Source organism: Cricetulus griseus, chromosome 7 (genome assembly GCF_003668045.3).
Source record: "Cricetulus griseus strain 17A/GY chromosome 7, alternate assembly CriGri-PICRH-1.0, whole genome shotgun sequence".
Classification (NCBI taxonomy): domain Eukaryota; kingdom Metazoa; phylum Chordata; class Mammalia; order Rodentia; family Cricetidae; genus Cricetulus; species Cricetulus griseus.
In genome coordinates, this window is record NC_048600.1 from 85923644 (window position 1) to 85939861 (window position 16218).

At 48.8% G+C, this 16218-nt stretch overlaps 1 protein-coding gene across 1 annotated transcript in view; it reads right to left on the reverse strand.

The window, feature by feature from the left end:
* Positions 1-16218, reverse strand: part of Pitpnm3 (PITPNM family member 3) — a 68143-nt gene that overhangs the window by 31034 nt on the left and 20891 nt on the right. Inside the window, exon 4 of the mRNA XM_035448128.1 lies at positions 8955-9002. Within this exon, the coding sequence (XP_035304019.1) occupies positions 8955-9002 (48 nt within the window). The remainder of the gene's footprint in view (positions 1-8954; positions 9003-16218) is intronic.

Consider the following 16218-nt stretch of genomic DNA (forward strand, 5'->3'; position numbering starts at 1 on the left):
CTGGCAACACCATTCAAAATATAAAACACCTATGACCTAGCAATGCCAAGTCCATGTGAGGAATCTGTTACATGTACCGCATTAACCACAGCTACGTTGTTTACAATACTGAGTAGTGACAGGCAACCTATAGGGGACAAGCTAAATAAAATACATAGCAGGAAAAAAAATATATCACAGAGATCCAGCACACACTCAAGGCCAAGATCAATGAGCCTGAGCATTGTAGACGTTCTGAGGCAGAAAGAGAATCGTGGTAGATGATCCACAGAAGGCAAGGAGGGAAACAGAGCACACAGAGCACTCCCATCTGTGTGGGGTATATATAAAAATATATATGGAGTGAATATTTATGGATATGTTCATGTTTTCAGAGTCTGGAGTAGGACATGAGATACTTGTCATCCTCTTCACTTCTGGGAAGAAGGGCTGGGTGAGCTGAGCTGGGCACAGAGAGGGAGAGAGGGAGGTATGTGCGTCATCCTTCATGGCTTTTGAGTTTTTTACCTTGTTCATGCACGGCCTACTCAAAAAAACCAGATCAAAACTAAGAATATTTTCAAAGTGCATATAACAAGGTGATTTTTTTTTTCCTTCCTGAGATTTTTTTTTCTTTTCTTGACTTTATTTTTTATGCCTGTTCCAACTCCTTTGCCACAAGGTTTGTGGCAAAGCTCCCCAGATCTTTTCCCTTTGTTACCAAGAAAAGCAGATTTGAAGACACAAGAGAATTTCTTCAAGTTAAAGATAAAAGATTTCCACCTGGTCACCCCAGTTGAGGGGAAGACGAAGACCTGGGCTGGGCCCTTCACAATCTCATGAGGGAGGGGAACTCAAAGGCCTGGCCACTTTGAGACCCAGGAATCCACCAGGAGCTACAGATGGAGACAAATAGGAGACCAGGGACTGGGTTAAAGCTCCCTGACCCATCAGGTGTGGGCACAGGGATCCTGCCCACGTGTGCATGGCACAGAGCTGCAGACACCAACCAATGTTGGGGAAGATGCTGAGTCTCAGGGATAATGACAGGAAAATTAGGGAAGGAGATACCTGTAGAGGGAGCCTTCATCTGCTCAACTACGTGGCAAACAAGGTCAAAGCCACACTGGCTTTCAGAGAAACAGAGGACACCGTGGTTCCTCCACATCAAGTCAGTGGTCTATACTGATTGGCTTCCAGTGCCCCTCCCACCGGCCACACACCCTAAGCCCCGCCCCTGAAGTGGAGGCTTCTGGTAAGCGTGAGCCATAGGAGGTGCCATAGGAAAACTAGGAAGAGGCATGCTCCCTCTGTGTCAGGCACTCTCAAGGAAGCTGCCCCCACGGATGCCAACTGGGTCATCCGAGAATTGGGTCCCTCTGCAAGGCTCTCCTCCTGTCATGTGCTTTATGAGCCTTCCCTCTGCCGGGCCCCTGCCTGAGGCCCAGACCACATTCTACAGTTCTGTGAGGCACCATGTCCTCCGGTGCCACCTTTCCTCTTGCTTCACACTTCTTTGCCAACCCTAGTCTGCCCACCGTCCCCACTCAGCCCATCTCTACCTCTGTTCCCTCTTTCCCTCCAAACTCAGCCATTTCTGCCTTTCAGACAGTTGGCAAATACCGCCTTTTCCCTCTTACCACAGGGACATTGAGCCTCTGCTTCTTACACTTGGACTTTGAATACTGCTCATGTGTCCAGATTTCTTACAGAAACATCCATGTTCCTTCCTCCTTGAGAGAGGATGATACACACAAACACAAACACACATATTTATAATATATAAATATTTATAATTATATATTTATATATACATATATAATCATATAAAATATAAATATTTATAATTGCCTTTAAATTTTATGAGTATAGGTATTCTGTTACATGTGTGTGTATGCACAACTGCATGCCTAGTAACCCTGGATGCCAGAAGAAGATGTAGGATCCCCTGGAATTTGAGTTAGAGATGGTTGTTAGCTTCCATGTAGGTACTGGGAATTGAACCTGGGTCCTCTGGAAGGACAGACAGTCCTCTTAACTGCTAAGTCAACTCTCTAGCCCAGAAATCCTTACAATTTTGTGTGTGTGTGTGTATGTGTGTGTGTGTGTGTGTGCGCGTTCATGAGTATGCATTATGCACAAGCAGGCAAATGTCAGCACTCATGTGCCATGGCACACATGTGGAGAACAGAAGACAACTTAGGAACTGATTCTCGCCTACCATGCTGGTTCCAGGGATAAAATTTAGGTTGTCAGCCTCGGCAGCAAGCGCCATTATCTGCTGAGCCATCAGCCCACAATTATAATTTTATAGTTATTTGAGGACTCTTTCCTCCAGCTTCCAGACTATAAAACCCTTAAAAGATAGACTGTGTTCATTTGGCTCTGCTTTGTTTTATCCCCAGAGACTATCATGGCCCTGGTTAATAAAGGTGTTCATTAAATATTTTTTTCAACAAACAAGCAAACGGACTAATGATTTGTTCCCATTCTGCACCACAAGCATCAGAACTGTGCACAGCCCCAACACAAGAGATGCTGTGCAGAGAGAACTGCATCTGTGCACGAGACACATGCTAGTCCCAGGTAAATGAGCACAGCAGTGCACTGCCACATATTAGTGGACAACCACAGGTGTGGGGGCATGTGTCCGTGCACGCGCACAAAGCAAAGAAGCATGCCAGGCCCAAACATACGCACACATGCAAGATAAAGTGCTCCCAAGGCGGACGTCTGCCACCCTGAGCTCATTAAAGCTGGCTAAATATAGCCTGTCTGCAGCTGTGCTCAGCAAGCTGCCCACACAGGCCAGGAAAAGATACCAGTTACCAGGCGGAGGAGGGGAGGCCAGCTGTGGGCAAGGGGCTTTGTACATGGTGTCTGGGGGGTCATCCCAGGTGGATGATGATATGAGGGTTTGTGGGGAAGGAAACTGTCCTCTGGTTTTTTTATTCTAGACAATGGGGTACGAAGTCAGCCTTGACCAGTGGGGAAGGTTGATGAGGAGCTGCCTTCATCATACCCATCTGAGTTGAGGATCCAAGCTCAGACTAGAGCCAGGGGCTGAAGCCTTAAGTTAGCCCCCAGATATATCTGGCTCTTATAGAGGCTACGGTAAGGATGAAGATGCAGATTCAGTCGAGGGCCAGGAAATTGGCGCCTAATATTGGTCAGTGCGAGGTTCTGGTCTGGGAACTAGAGGGAGTTAGACTCCCATTGAGCACCCCCACTTTGATCTCCAAACATGACTGTGGTGAATTGTGCCACACCTGGGACAGATGTAGCTGGTGCCAGCACTGGCCTTTGGGAAAGTCAGCTGACAGCCAGCATGTGTCAAGTTCTTGTATGCCACGTGGGCCAGGCCCACCCCTGAGGGCCACAGTAGGTAAACTTTTTCCATGCAAAAGAAGCTTCGGGTGGCCTCACATGTCCCTGTCCTATGCACAGTCTGGACCCAAAGAGATTTGGGGCGGGGGTGATGTGTGGTATTGAAGCTAGTCTTTCAGAAAGTGCAGACAAAGTACTTTCCCGGGTACCTGAGCAACTTCAGGAAAGGAGGGAACTTAGATCCAAACTGGCCAAGCATGGTCAAGCTCTGAGGTTGGAGGAGTGGAGAGAGCGGGATGACCACCTGCCTTAGAAGTCATCTGCTCCTGGCCGTCTTTGTTTTCACATTGTGCCCCTCAAGTCATGGTTTCAGCCCTTCCAAGCTCCGGGTTTAATGGGTATCAGAGGGGAAAGCCTGGGCAGTTCCCAGCACACCAAGCACCTACTGAGCCAGAGTGACCCAGGAGGTCTTTGGGGAGTAAGTCTCATATCTTCCCATGACACTTGTGTGGGATATGAGTAGAGGCGGTAGACCTCCATCCTGTAGACAATAGCTCACAGCAAGGACAGCACAGCTCCCTACATGTAGCACGCCATCTAGTGTCTGCAGCCATGAAGCGGGAAGTGAGGGGTTCCCCTGGGACCTGTGTCTTTCCTGCCATCTGCCAGGCAGGAGGGTGCCTCTGTCCCTCCCTGGGATGCTGGGGTAGGTAGGGTCTCAGGCTTCCCCACTATTCTATGAGAAGTGTGTGCTGCAGACCATTCTGTAGAAAAGACAGGATTGCATGGATGCACACAATTAACATTCAAACTACAACAAAGGAGAAACACTGCTGGAAGGAGGAGGTGGGTAGATGGGGATAGGGAGCACTGGGCAGCGAGTGAATGAGGCAAGCAGGGTTACAAGTCCTAGATTTCCTACAAAGACCCCCCTGCCATCCCTAAAGACAAGAATGGGAGATACTGGAGACATGAAGGTGTAGGAAGACAGGGCAGGTTGGCAAGAGAAGGCTGGGCTTCCTATAAATGAGGGATGGTAGACAAGAGAAGGAGGTGAGCCTGAGTTCTGCTAGAGGCAGTGTACTGTCCTATTGGGGTCCAATTTGGCAAGGTGGTGGTGAAGATAGTGGGGGTGTTGTCTAGAATTCGGGTTTGTGGAGAATGGTGCTTTTCTCTCTGAAGGGAAGAACAGAGCTGTGAGCTTCAGTCCCTCAGGACCCACATCCAGGGGAGGGCTCACTCAGGCACAAGGGAAATATCTGAAAATGTCCCTGTGATCAGTAGGCAGTGACAGGCAGAAATGCAAAGAGATATGGACAAAGGAAAGTAGGAGACAAAGAGGCAGCAGCAGAGACACCTAGAATAACAGACCCAGAGGGACCCCGTGTGACGACAGAACAGAGGGCTCGGCCCCCAGTCCTGGCCATGACTGCAAGGCAAGCTGGAAGGAATGACCCAGGCTCCCTGCTCCCCAGGCCAAGCCCCAACACTGTCCCCACGCCCAAGCCCTCCCTGGTTTCTTCCCACCTGGTTCTAAATAACTTCTAGGACATCTGTCCAATAGCAGACAAATACAGGATTGTGTGGAAGCCACCAAGGAGCAGGGAGTCCAAGGAACACACACATCCCAAGCTGCAAAGCATAGGGCCTGGCAACATCCCACCAGTTAGTTAGCTTTTTATCATTGTGACCAAATGTCACAGAGAAACAATGTAAAGGTGTAAGGGTCTATTGAGGCTCAGGTATGACTGTGATGTGCCAAGGCAAAGCATCAGGGCAGAAAGATGTGAAGCTGCAAACTTATTCATCCCAAGGTGGCCAGGAAGTAGAGGGAGAGGCAGGGCAAGGAGCTAGGGACAAGATTAAACTCTAAGAATATGACTCCAGTAATTTCTGTCATCTCCCAGTAACAACATCAAATTATGAATCTATCACTTCTCAGTGATTGGACCCTCCAGCTGGACACCATTGGCCAGGGGAGTGGTACTTCGTATCTGAACTATAACAGAGGAGAATGCTGTTGACATGATGGCCAGCCAGAATGAGCTCCATAAGATACACATGGCCCAGAGGTTCCAGCTGTGAAAGCTTACACAAACACAAGGTATAACCGAGAGTGGTAAGACCTTTCCTGTGCATCCTTTCCACAGCCTCTGATACCCTCAGCTGTCCTAGACATTAAGAGAGTTCAGCCATATTTCCACATATAATGAGGCTCAGAGATGCTAAGTCACATTCCCAGAGAGTCACAGCATCTAAATAGAAACACCAAGCCTCAAGTCATGGACCTTCTCCCTTTAAACACCAGACATGTCAGCATCAGTCCCAGGTGGGCAGGGAATCTGATTCCTTACCCAGAGTGATATCTTCTTTTCAAAGAGTGTTCAAACAGCCAGTGGGAAAAGCCAATGGGGTAAAATGTACAGATGCACACTGTCAGTGGAAACACACATTCTAAACATAAGCCCCGGATATAGCCTTTTCAAATTCAGGTCACAAACTTTTATTTTGCCTATTTCGGATTTGAAATAAACAAACACATTACCATCAATTACCACCATTACTTCATAAAAGAAAAATGATTTTCATGTCCAGAATTGTAGACTGGACATAATTATAGAGTTATGTGAAAAGCTTTGCTCTCAGCTAAAGACTTTTGCCATCATAGGAAAGCATGTCCCTGCTGAACATACTGGGCTTAGACTTGGGTAGCACCAACCCAGAAAGCCTCCCAGACAAACATTTGATGGCTCTAAAATTCTTCTGCACATCAACTGATATTCTTTCCTTCATAAAAATATCCTCAAGGAGCAGCATACAATGGCAGCTTTCAGTAATATAATTTTGACCAAATTCTATAATCATGAAATAAAAAAAGACTTCAATACTGCTGAAATGCAATTTTTTTTCCCCAGGGAGTCACAAAAGATATGAAGCATCCTGTCAATCAATTGTGTATGTGGGAATATGTGAAAGGGAACTGTGACTGGCCTCCAGGTGACAAAGCCTGTTGTAGGTGACTAGCTTACACCTCCAAGCCGCTGCTAAGGCCCAACAACAGCGAGTCATAAAGGTATATAACTGTACTCCCATCACTTGGGAGGCTGAGGCAAGAGGATTGCCAGAAGTTTGAGGCCAGCTTGGGCTATACAGTGAGACTCTGTCTCTAAAATAAATATAAAATAAACAAGAAGGGAGTCCCGAACAGATGATCTGGGCTCTTCCTGTCTTGCATATTTATATTGTTTTTTGTTTTGTTTTTTGTTTTTTGGTTTTTGGTTTTTTTTTTTACTTGTTGATGGTTCAACATGTTGGGGACTTCCTGGTCAGTGAGACACTGGCAATCCTACATGGGCTAATTCAGACAGAAACCAAACTTGCCCATGAATAGGCCTTTCAAAGCCAGCCAACCACACCCCAATCCACACCCAGCCTATTGTAGCTAGCACTCAAACACCACACCTGTCTTCCTCTGCCTGAGGCAATCAGGGCCAGATGCCAGGTAACCAGGGACCAGCAGAGTGAAAATCCTCAGTCAGTACTCAAACCACGAGTCCCACCCAAGCTGTTCCCCTGCCCTCCTCCTCCAAAAGAAGTCCACCCACCTACCACCACACAACACACACACACACACACACACACACACACACACAGGCCGCAGCCAGGGCCAGGGCCTTCCTCGCTTCCTGCCTCCTATTGTAGTGGCTCAGCTCTTGCAAATTCTGTAACCATTTCTTTTCATTAATGGCTTTGGTCTCTGTGTCACTACTGTCACCTCTATGATATAAGATCCTGCAGGCACAATTTTAACTGCCCCTCTTTCCTAGCACCCTGTCCTTTCTCTTTGTTATTATGCTGGAGGTTGGAACCTGAGGGCTGCTCCTGACAGAGGGACTCATGACCACCAGCCCTTTGTGGCTTTGTGCTTTGTGACTTCAGGGACCAGTGAAGCTGTGCTAGAGGCCAGTGTAGCCGCTTGGGCTGGACGGCGGTTATGGATGCTGATGTTGACACACCCTCCATAAAAGATCAGCTGAGGAGGGGAGAGCTTGAAGGAAGGCCTTATGCTAGGACCTGGGGAGCTAGGAAGCAAAATGGGTTGAACCATCCCCTGTGATAAATCTTTCCGCCAAAGCCACCGAGCCGCACCGCCACATGTGTGCTCTACACCAGCCACCCGCCCGAGTTAGGGCCCAAATTAATGCACAGAGAGACTCGTATTAGGTACAAAGCTGCTTGGCCAATGACTAGGATTCTCATCTGCTAGCTCAGTCTTAATTATCATAAATCTATATATTTTATAAGACTTATCTTATCGAACGCCTTATTGGCATCCCTCCTTGCCAGTGGCTCACATCCCGCCGCTGGAGGAAGAAGGGGAAAAGGGGCACTTCCTCTCCCCCCTTGCTTAGATATGAGTCTCCTTGCTATGTCACTTTCTGCCTGGAACACCACTTCTCTACTACATTTCCCAGAATCCTCTTTGACTCTTAGTCCTGTCTAACTTGCTGTTTCATTGGCCAAACAGAATTTTATTTAACAATTAATAAGATAAACATACACAGTACATTCCCCATCAATCCCCCAAAGCTATAGCCACAAGCCAAACAACAGACAGGAAAATGAGGGTAGTTTTGAGTCCTTGCCCCCAACTCAGCCTCTTATGGAAGTCAGGATTGCCCATAGCGAAGACAAGATTTGCCAAAGGTGCTGCCCACCAAGTTCACATTGGTGTGTTCATGGGACATGTGACCAGTGTGCTGGCATGACCTTAGCACACCCAATCCCATAGCCATTTTCCTAAGAAATCTGGCAGAAAGAAAAGACAAGCTGTTCTCTCTCTCTCTCTCTCTCTCTCTCTCTCTCTCTCTCTCTCTCTCTCTCTCTCTCAGACACACACACACACACACACACACACACACACACACACACACACGTGACAAGGCAGGTAGGAAACCCCAGAACTCAGTCCCAGGATTCCTGACTGAAGAGTTAGCCATCTATGAAGGGGTTTTTAAGGAGCAGTATGTCCAGGGCCAGTGAAATGACTCAGTGATAGAAGCACTTGCTGTGTGTGTGCAAGCCTGGACCTAAGTTTAATCCCCAGAACCCATGTTGGAGAGAACCAACTCCAGAAAGATGTCCTCTGACTTCACACACGTCCACACTCACACACACAATGACAGTATCTGGAAAGTAAAACATGTTTTAAAGGGACCACGCTCTAGAGCGCAGCCTTGAATGACCTCATTCATTCTGATCTTGATAACCACAGGACCAACTGTGACTGCTGGAAGTTGGCATCCAAATGTTGATGGCCACAAAACCTCAAGAAGGCTGCCTCCCCAGTCCCCCCCCCCCGGGTTCCAGTCACCAAACTCCCAGTGATCCCCTATCAGGGCCATCAGCCTCATGCCATGGCTCTAGCTCTGACACCAGAACTGCCCAGTGTGGATGGCTTAGAAACCACAGGTTCTCAGGAGAGCCACCTATATCCAGCCTAAGTGGCCCTAGGCGCTACTCCCGCCCAGGAGCTAGATGGGAGAGCTCCTTCCACCTTTGGAGCTTTAAGCCTGAGAGTGGACCAGGCCCAGGGGCACCCCTCTTCTAATGGAAGGAAAGGCTCTGCGGGGCTGGATATAACTCACGCTGCTTCTCCTGCAAGATGCTCGATGTGCACGATGCGGCCCCTTCTCCTGTGGAAACAAGAAGGACATGAGCATCTGAGTCCCTGCTCTGATGCACCAATGCTGCACTCCCCAAAGGAGCTGCTGACAGCTGCTGCTACCCCTCCAGAGCCAGGGCTGGCAGAGGCATCACCCAAGTTTCCCATCTCAGAGTTAGCCCCTGGACATTGTGTCCTGAGCCCCCGCATGATGTCATTGCTGAGTGCCGGCTGGCTCCTTGGTGATGGACGCCCTGGACCTTAGCCTTCCCAGGGCTCTTTTCTGACTCCTCCCCTCTCCTACTTTATGAAGCAGCTGCTGACAGATGCTGTCCTCTGCCCCCCTCACCGGATCTTGTGAGGGTCTGAGCTGGGCACTGTGTTCAAACAACAGTAGTTAAACCTCTCCCTAGCCCAGACCTCTGTCCTCCATTCTTGGTCTGTGCATCCTGCTGCCTCTGGCTCTAGTGGACACTTCCCAGATACCTCACATTCTCCATGACTGGGACCTCCTGAGTAACTCTGAGTAGATTCAAAAAAAAAAAAAAATGCCTGAAAGAAACCCTGGTTCTCTAAGGAAGGGCTCAGGGCACTTTGGGACATCACCTCTAGGATCTCCTAGACCATGTGAGGCTGCCCTGTTCCCTTCTCCACAGGACTCCTACGGGCTTGCTGTGACTCCAGGATGCCATCACCAGAGCCCCTGTTTCCACAGCCCTCTGCCTGCCACAACTGCCTTCATGTCACCTGGATCCAAGTCTCTCTGGTTCCCTCCTATGAGTGGAAGGAGCACACAGCTGTGGTTTGAAAGCTAGAATTTGGTTCACACCAACCCACTGTGTGATCTGATGCACCTCCCTCTCCATCTCTGGGCTTCATTCCTACAAAACACTGTGGACCCAATGCTTTCTAGCGATCCCCTAGGTACTAAAAGCCTGATGGTTAGACATCTGCTGATGTCCTTCACTTAACTGTGTCTGCTGGAGCCAGTTACATAGCCTCTATGCCAGTCTTCTAGAATGAATGGTCCACTGGTACCTTGCTCAGAGGTTGTTTGTGCAGTGAGAATTAGAGCTCTTAGAACATAGTCAGGAAGCTAACTCTTGCTTCATGAGGACTACCCTTTGCTGCTGCTGCTGCTGCTGTTGTTGATGGTGATGCTTATTTGTGAGACAGGGTCTCACTGCATAGTCCTGTCTGGCCTGGAACTGTGCAGCTCAGGCTGCCCTTGAACTCAGAGATCTGCCTGCTCTTATCCTCCCTTGTGCTGAGATCAAAGGTGTACACCACCACGCCCAGTTTACCCTTACTGTTTTATTTACTGATTTACATGTGACAACTGGCTCATGGCTTTGTCTTTTGTCCCCATCACAACATGAGGTGGAGCCAGATAGACAGAGCCAATAGCTAATATATGCATGGCTTAGAGTGCTCTCCAGGCACAGTGGCAGGACAGAGCCTGTGTCCAAGAAGAGTCCAGTTGGAGAAAAGAGGCCTGGACCTTCATGGAGTGGCTCCCATCCAGCATGGTAAGGTGGCTACAAACTGTGTCCCAGAAATGAGAGTAACCCAGATGTAGACAAAAACCAGGAATGGCCCAGCATAGACACCAATAACAGGTACCACTCTTAGGTATCATCTGAGGCCACAGAACATAGGTGCATCTGGGCAAAGTCACTTTCCCTAACACAGAAATGAGGTCACACATTCAGGGTACATGTTCTATTTCCCATTCATGGTGCCCAGTGCCGTGGGTAATAGAGAGATGAAGAGCAAAGTGTGTACAAGGCAAGAAAACCTCTGCATAGAACACAGTGCTGAATGCAGTCATCCATGATGGATGACGAACAGGGGCAGGGGCTGGGGGCCGTTTCTCCACCTGAAGCCTCAGGAAGCCTATAGCAAAGCCATGATTTGAGCTTCCAAGATAAGAGAAAAGGACAGGGTTTCAAGTGGCCAGCAAACACCATGCTCAAGGCATGCCAAGTCCAGGGGAGGCAGGATGCGGGGGTGGGTGACCCTGGGCTGGAAGCCCATTCACATGAATATAATACGTAAAACAGCCAAGCTTTGGTTCAGCAAGGACTTACAATATCTCCCACACCCCCAAGCTCCTGCCGCTTCTATTGCACCCAGAAAAAGCTACACAAAAGCTGGGTTCTAGGCAAAAGGAACAGCAATGGCTCTGCCCAGAAAACAAGAACAACAACAAAGGTGCTGACTTTGTTCTGAAGACTGGGTCTGCGAAATGCCAGTGTGTGCTCCCTCGTACTCAGGGATCCTTACAAGCACAGCGGTGGCTCTCAATGTCCTGGGACACCCACTCCATGACTTAGAGCACACCCTGGGAGCTCACCATCTCCCAAGTCCTCCACTACTAACCTCTGCCAGCTACAATGCATAATGGCCAGCTGGGGAGTGGAGGGATACACCTGTCCTCCTGTGTACCTGCTGTCCGCAGCTAGGACTGACAAAAGTCCTCACCCTCTAGGAAGGGAACACTTGCTTTCTGGATAGGATGAATAATAGTTTCCTCCCTCTGAGTTACACTGCCAGGCTAGGGAGACACAGCAGGTGAAAGCACCTGGCCCCTACCCTGCCTGTGCCCAGGCTCCTATTGGAGGGAGAGGAGAGGTGGGACGGGACAGCCAGATAGAACTGAGGAAGGTCTAGCACCCATCTTGGGAGGCCTCAAGGTGCTGCAGCACAGGACCACTGCAACAAAGCCTCAGCCTGGGGCACATGATCTTCAGACTTCACTCACAAACCACAACACTGGAGATAAAATAATTCAGAACTGGAAACAGTAAAGCCCAAATGAAGGGCTCTTTGTATCACTGGTCACAGCCCTGACCATAATAAACAATGCCCTGGCATTTCTTACGCACCTACCAGATGAGGGAGACCATTCTGGTTCACCATCTCTGGGTCCTCCCCGCCCCCAGGCCACCCAAGTTCCACATCTAGACCCCTTTATGAGTGCTCATCCCATTTGGTGCTCTAATGACCACAAGGCGAATACAGCTTTGAGCTGGGGCAGGATTTTCACCAGCAAGATTATCTGATAGAGAAGTGGCCCAAGGGCCTGAGAGTCTCCCACTGCTGGGGAATCTGGGATGTAGAGAGTGGGGGAAGCCAGGAGGCCAGCACTTTGAGATACTCACACACAGGATGCTAATAGATCTGGAGAAGGGAGTGTTAGGACGGAGATCAAGCAACCTCAGAGATCTCACAGTCAGCCAGAAACATGGCTCCTGCTATGTGAACTCAGCAGGCTATATCTAGGAGTATAGATACTTTATGTCCTTCCCCGTGCTTCCCACACCTGAAAGAACTGTGTCTTCCACCTATGCAAAGCAGGGCCCCTTTGCAGATACAGAGATGGAGACTGGGGCTCCAACCCTTGGCCACGATGAGGGCTTCTCCTTCCCATTCCCCTGTCTCCCCCTCCTGTGATTTCTAGGCTGTGGCTTCCTGGGAGGGCTCAGGTGGTGAGGGGGGAAGTATTTGAGGCAGAGAGGGTGGGTAGAAAGAGAGCCGAGAAGGGACTCTAAGCAGAGGGTGTTGAGACTGGCCAATGTTTCCTAAAGCTGAGACCCCCTACAGTGATGATGGAGCCAGGACACTGAGGTAGGCCATTGTTGCCATTTTGTTTCTCTTTATCAATTTTGTTCTTTGATACTTTGTAAATATATACAATGCATTCTGATTATTCTTGCCACTTACCTACCTTGTCTCCCTCTAATCCCTATCAACCCCTTGTTTTTTGTTTTGTTTTGTTTTTTTGAGAGAGGGTCTCAACTGTGTTGCCCAGGCTGGCCTGGAATTCAAATCTTCCTGTCTTAGCCACACCACCACTCAGTGTGCTCTGGGGATTACAGAACTGTCACCATACTATAAATGATGTATATGGGGGGAGGCAGCAACAGCAATAGGCTGGCTCTGCCTGCTCAGCCCAAACTGGCTTTACTCCCCTCAGAGCCACCAGTGACAGAGTAATCATCTAAGCTTCGAAACCTGGTCTCCTGATTAGCAGGCTCCCAGGACGTGGGCCATTAACCAAATGTGCAGCTGGTTCAGCGTTGCCTAAATGAGACCCCACTTGGCCTAGAACTTTCTAGGGCCCCTGGGCCCAACCACTCTGTCTCAGCTTAAGCTTGCTTCTATCACAGGAGCTACTGAAATCATCCAGCTTAAGCTTGCTTCTATCACAGGAGTTGCTGGAATCATCCATAAACCGAATAGTTGTGCAAAGAGGGCTGATGGTTGGGGACTGGGATTGGAGATTGGGGCTAGGAGCTGGAGTTATAGACTAAGGGATCATGACTAGGGTTGGAGGCTGAGAGCTCATGGCTGGGGTTGGAAGTTGAGGGTTCATGGCTGGGATTGGAGGCTAAGAATTGAGCCAGGAACTGGGGCCACTGCTGCTTCATGACGTAGTCCCATAAATCTTGCCTTTCTCAAGTTCATACAGTCTGGGGAGTTTGGCCACAGCATCTCTCCAGAGAAGACACTTCCAACCCTTGCTAATGACTTCCGATGTGATCTCTTTCCTCTTCCCACTCATCTTCCTGAAAACCACCAGCTCTCTCCAATAAGAGAAGTAAAATGTGAGCCGATCTCTTTCAACAACACACAGAACAACAGAAGCCATTCCCTGCATCCAAAGGGTGGTTGTGTGGCTGCTGGGGAGGACATCAGTCCCTGAAGAAGGATCTGGAAATTCTCGATCCATTCTTCCAGGGCAAGGATGCTAAAGCCCCGATGTTCCCTATACTCTCCTGTTCCTGGGTCTTGGAAGCCCTAACAGGCTCAGGCCAGCTATTAGTTCAGTTCACAAAGGAGGCTGGGGAGACCTACCTGCCCTCCTAAACAGGCTGTTCCCCAAATGCTGAGCACTGTTCATTACCTCCAATCCCCAGCCATAGGTGACTTGGTCCTGGGGTGCTCTTTCGGTCCTCCACATTGCTTTTCAGAATGAGGTCTGCCAAAATTAGTTCATCGCTACCCTGCTTAGATCATTTCACAGAACCAAGGCCATTCCCAAGAAAGCCCCTATTCCTCAGCCTCCATACGGCACCTTTGGCTTTAGCTTTCTTTCCCTGCCTCCTCCCAAGACTCACCCATCCCCTTTTATTCCCCATCTAATGCCTAATACCCCAACTTCCGTGAGAACAAACTTTGTAGGCCAGGCATGGTGCAACACACCTGTAATCTCAGCACTCAAGAAACCCAGACAGGAGGGTTTCCAGCTCACAGCTAGGCCGAGCTAGCTAGTTGAGACCCTATCTCAAAAAAAAAAGAAAGAAAGAAAGAAAGAAAGAAAGAAAGAAAGAAAGAAAGAAAGAAAATAAGATGAACTCCACATGCTTCCCAAACCTCCCTACCTCTCTGATGTTCCTCTTCACCTTTACACTTGTTCCCTCTGCCTGTCATGTCCTGCTTGGTCTATCCTGATCCCAGAACAGCTTCCTTAGCCCCTGGAGTCTCAGCTCTGGCTCCATGTCCTCTTTATTTCACCCCCATCTTGTTAGAGTGACTGGTTACGTGAACTGTAACAGCTCCAAGTGGGCTGGAGGATGGGCAATCAATAAACTTGTGGATTTTCCCAAATTATCTACACTGAGTAGCTCAGGGTCTGACACAAAGTAACATGTGAGTGAGTGATGGGATGTGTGGATGCAGGAGGACACCTGACTGACTGAGCTGGAGTCAAGAGGGACTTACATGCCAGGCTGTGGAAGGAAAGTGCAAACCCAGAAAGATACGACTGTGCTTAGATGGGCAAGTAAGGGGCAGATGAGCTATGCTGGGCAGGACAGGGTGAGACTGGGATCTCAGGGCAGCTTCCTGAAGGAAAAGCCAAGGATAGTGAGAACCAGAGATGAAGCAGGGAAGGAAGTAGGCGATCCAAGTGGAACCCTAATCCTCTCCATGGAACTAGAAACACAAAGTGATTGGAGGAAGAGGGGAAGAATGTCTAGAACACCAGAGGTGATCTTGGTATCTCAGGCCTCAGCAATAGTTTGATACCCCCTTTTTAGTGTCCTTCATGGGAAATGACAACTGTGGGCAACAGGGATAGTCATGCATGCCAGGCTGAGGGCTTTATGCTCCATTCTGCAGGTAGCAATGACTCAGTTCCCACTACCACAGAAACACAGTGTTACTGCTCTCCTATTTTAGGAACATCACAGAAGGGAAGGATGAAGACAGTAAATTGATTGCATGACCCAGACTTTTTCCTCTGCCCCAAATCTCTACTAAGAACATAAATTACTTCCATCTGAATCTCCAGCAACAAAGGAAAATAAGAAGGAATGTCTTGGCCGGGCATTGGTGGTGCACGCCTTTAATCCCAGCACTCGGGAGGCAGAGGCAGGCAGATCTCTGTGAGTTCGAGGCCAGCCTGGTCTCCAGAGCGAGTGCCAGGATAGGCTCCAAAGCTACACAGAGAAACCCTGTCTCTAAAAACAAGAAGAAGAAGAAGAAGAAGAAGAAGAAGAAGAAGAAGAAGAAGAAGAAGAAGAAGAAAGAATGTCTTCTGAAAACCAAAACTGTACATAAGCACCTCCCCACCCCAAGAAAAGGTAGAAGGCAGAGAGTACAGAAGGACAGAGCTGGGGATGGCTACAGAATTGATTGGACCCAGTGCAAAATGGAAGCTCAAATCGCCTTATTCAAAACCATTAAGGATTTCAAGATGGCGACAGCAAAGTATAACATGGACCCCTCTCGGTGTGGAGCCTTGTGTGACTGCAAAGGCTGAATGCCCAGAGAGCCAGCTTGGCAGAGAGGAGAGCCTAAGCTCGGCTCTACAGGGGAAGGTCTGGGGCATGTGGAGGAAGCGAACACAGCAGGCTCAGGAGGAAGCACCAGAGACCCCAAATTCTTCAAGAAGCTGGGCATCCACAGAGGTTGAGGCAGGGCAATGAGCCTTCCCGGACCCCTGTGTGTACCAAGGAAAGACAACTGTCCCTATATGTGAGAAAAGGTGAACACATGAGGGAGAAAGACGCTCTGAGAAGTTGGAAATATGCAGGAGGAAAAATCAGGAGCTGTTTTACTCACCCCGTAGTATTTCCTAACCCTCCCTAATAATCACACAGCAGTGGGCTGTGCTAAATAGACAGTTCCCATCACTCAGAGCTCTGCTAACAGGCAGCTACAAACAAAGTGGAACACAAAGCCAAATGTTGCTAAACATGAAAGGAAAAGCCAAAGCTTTGCAAGAAAGATATCAAACT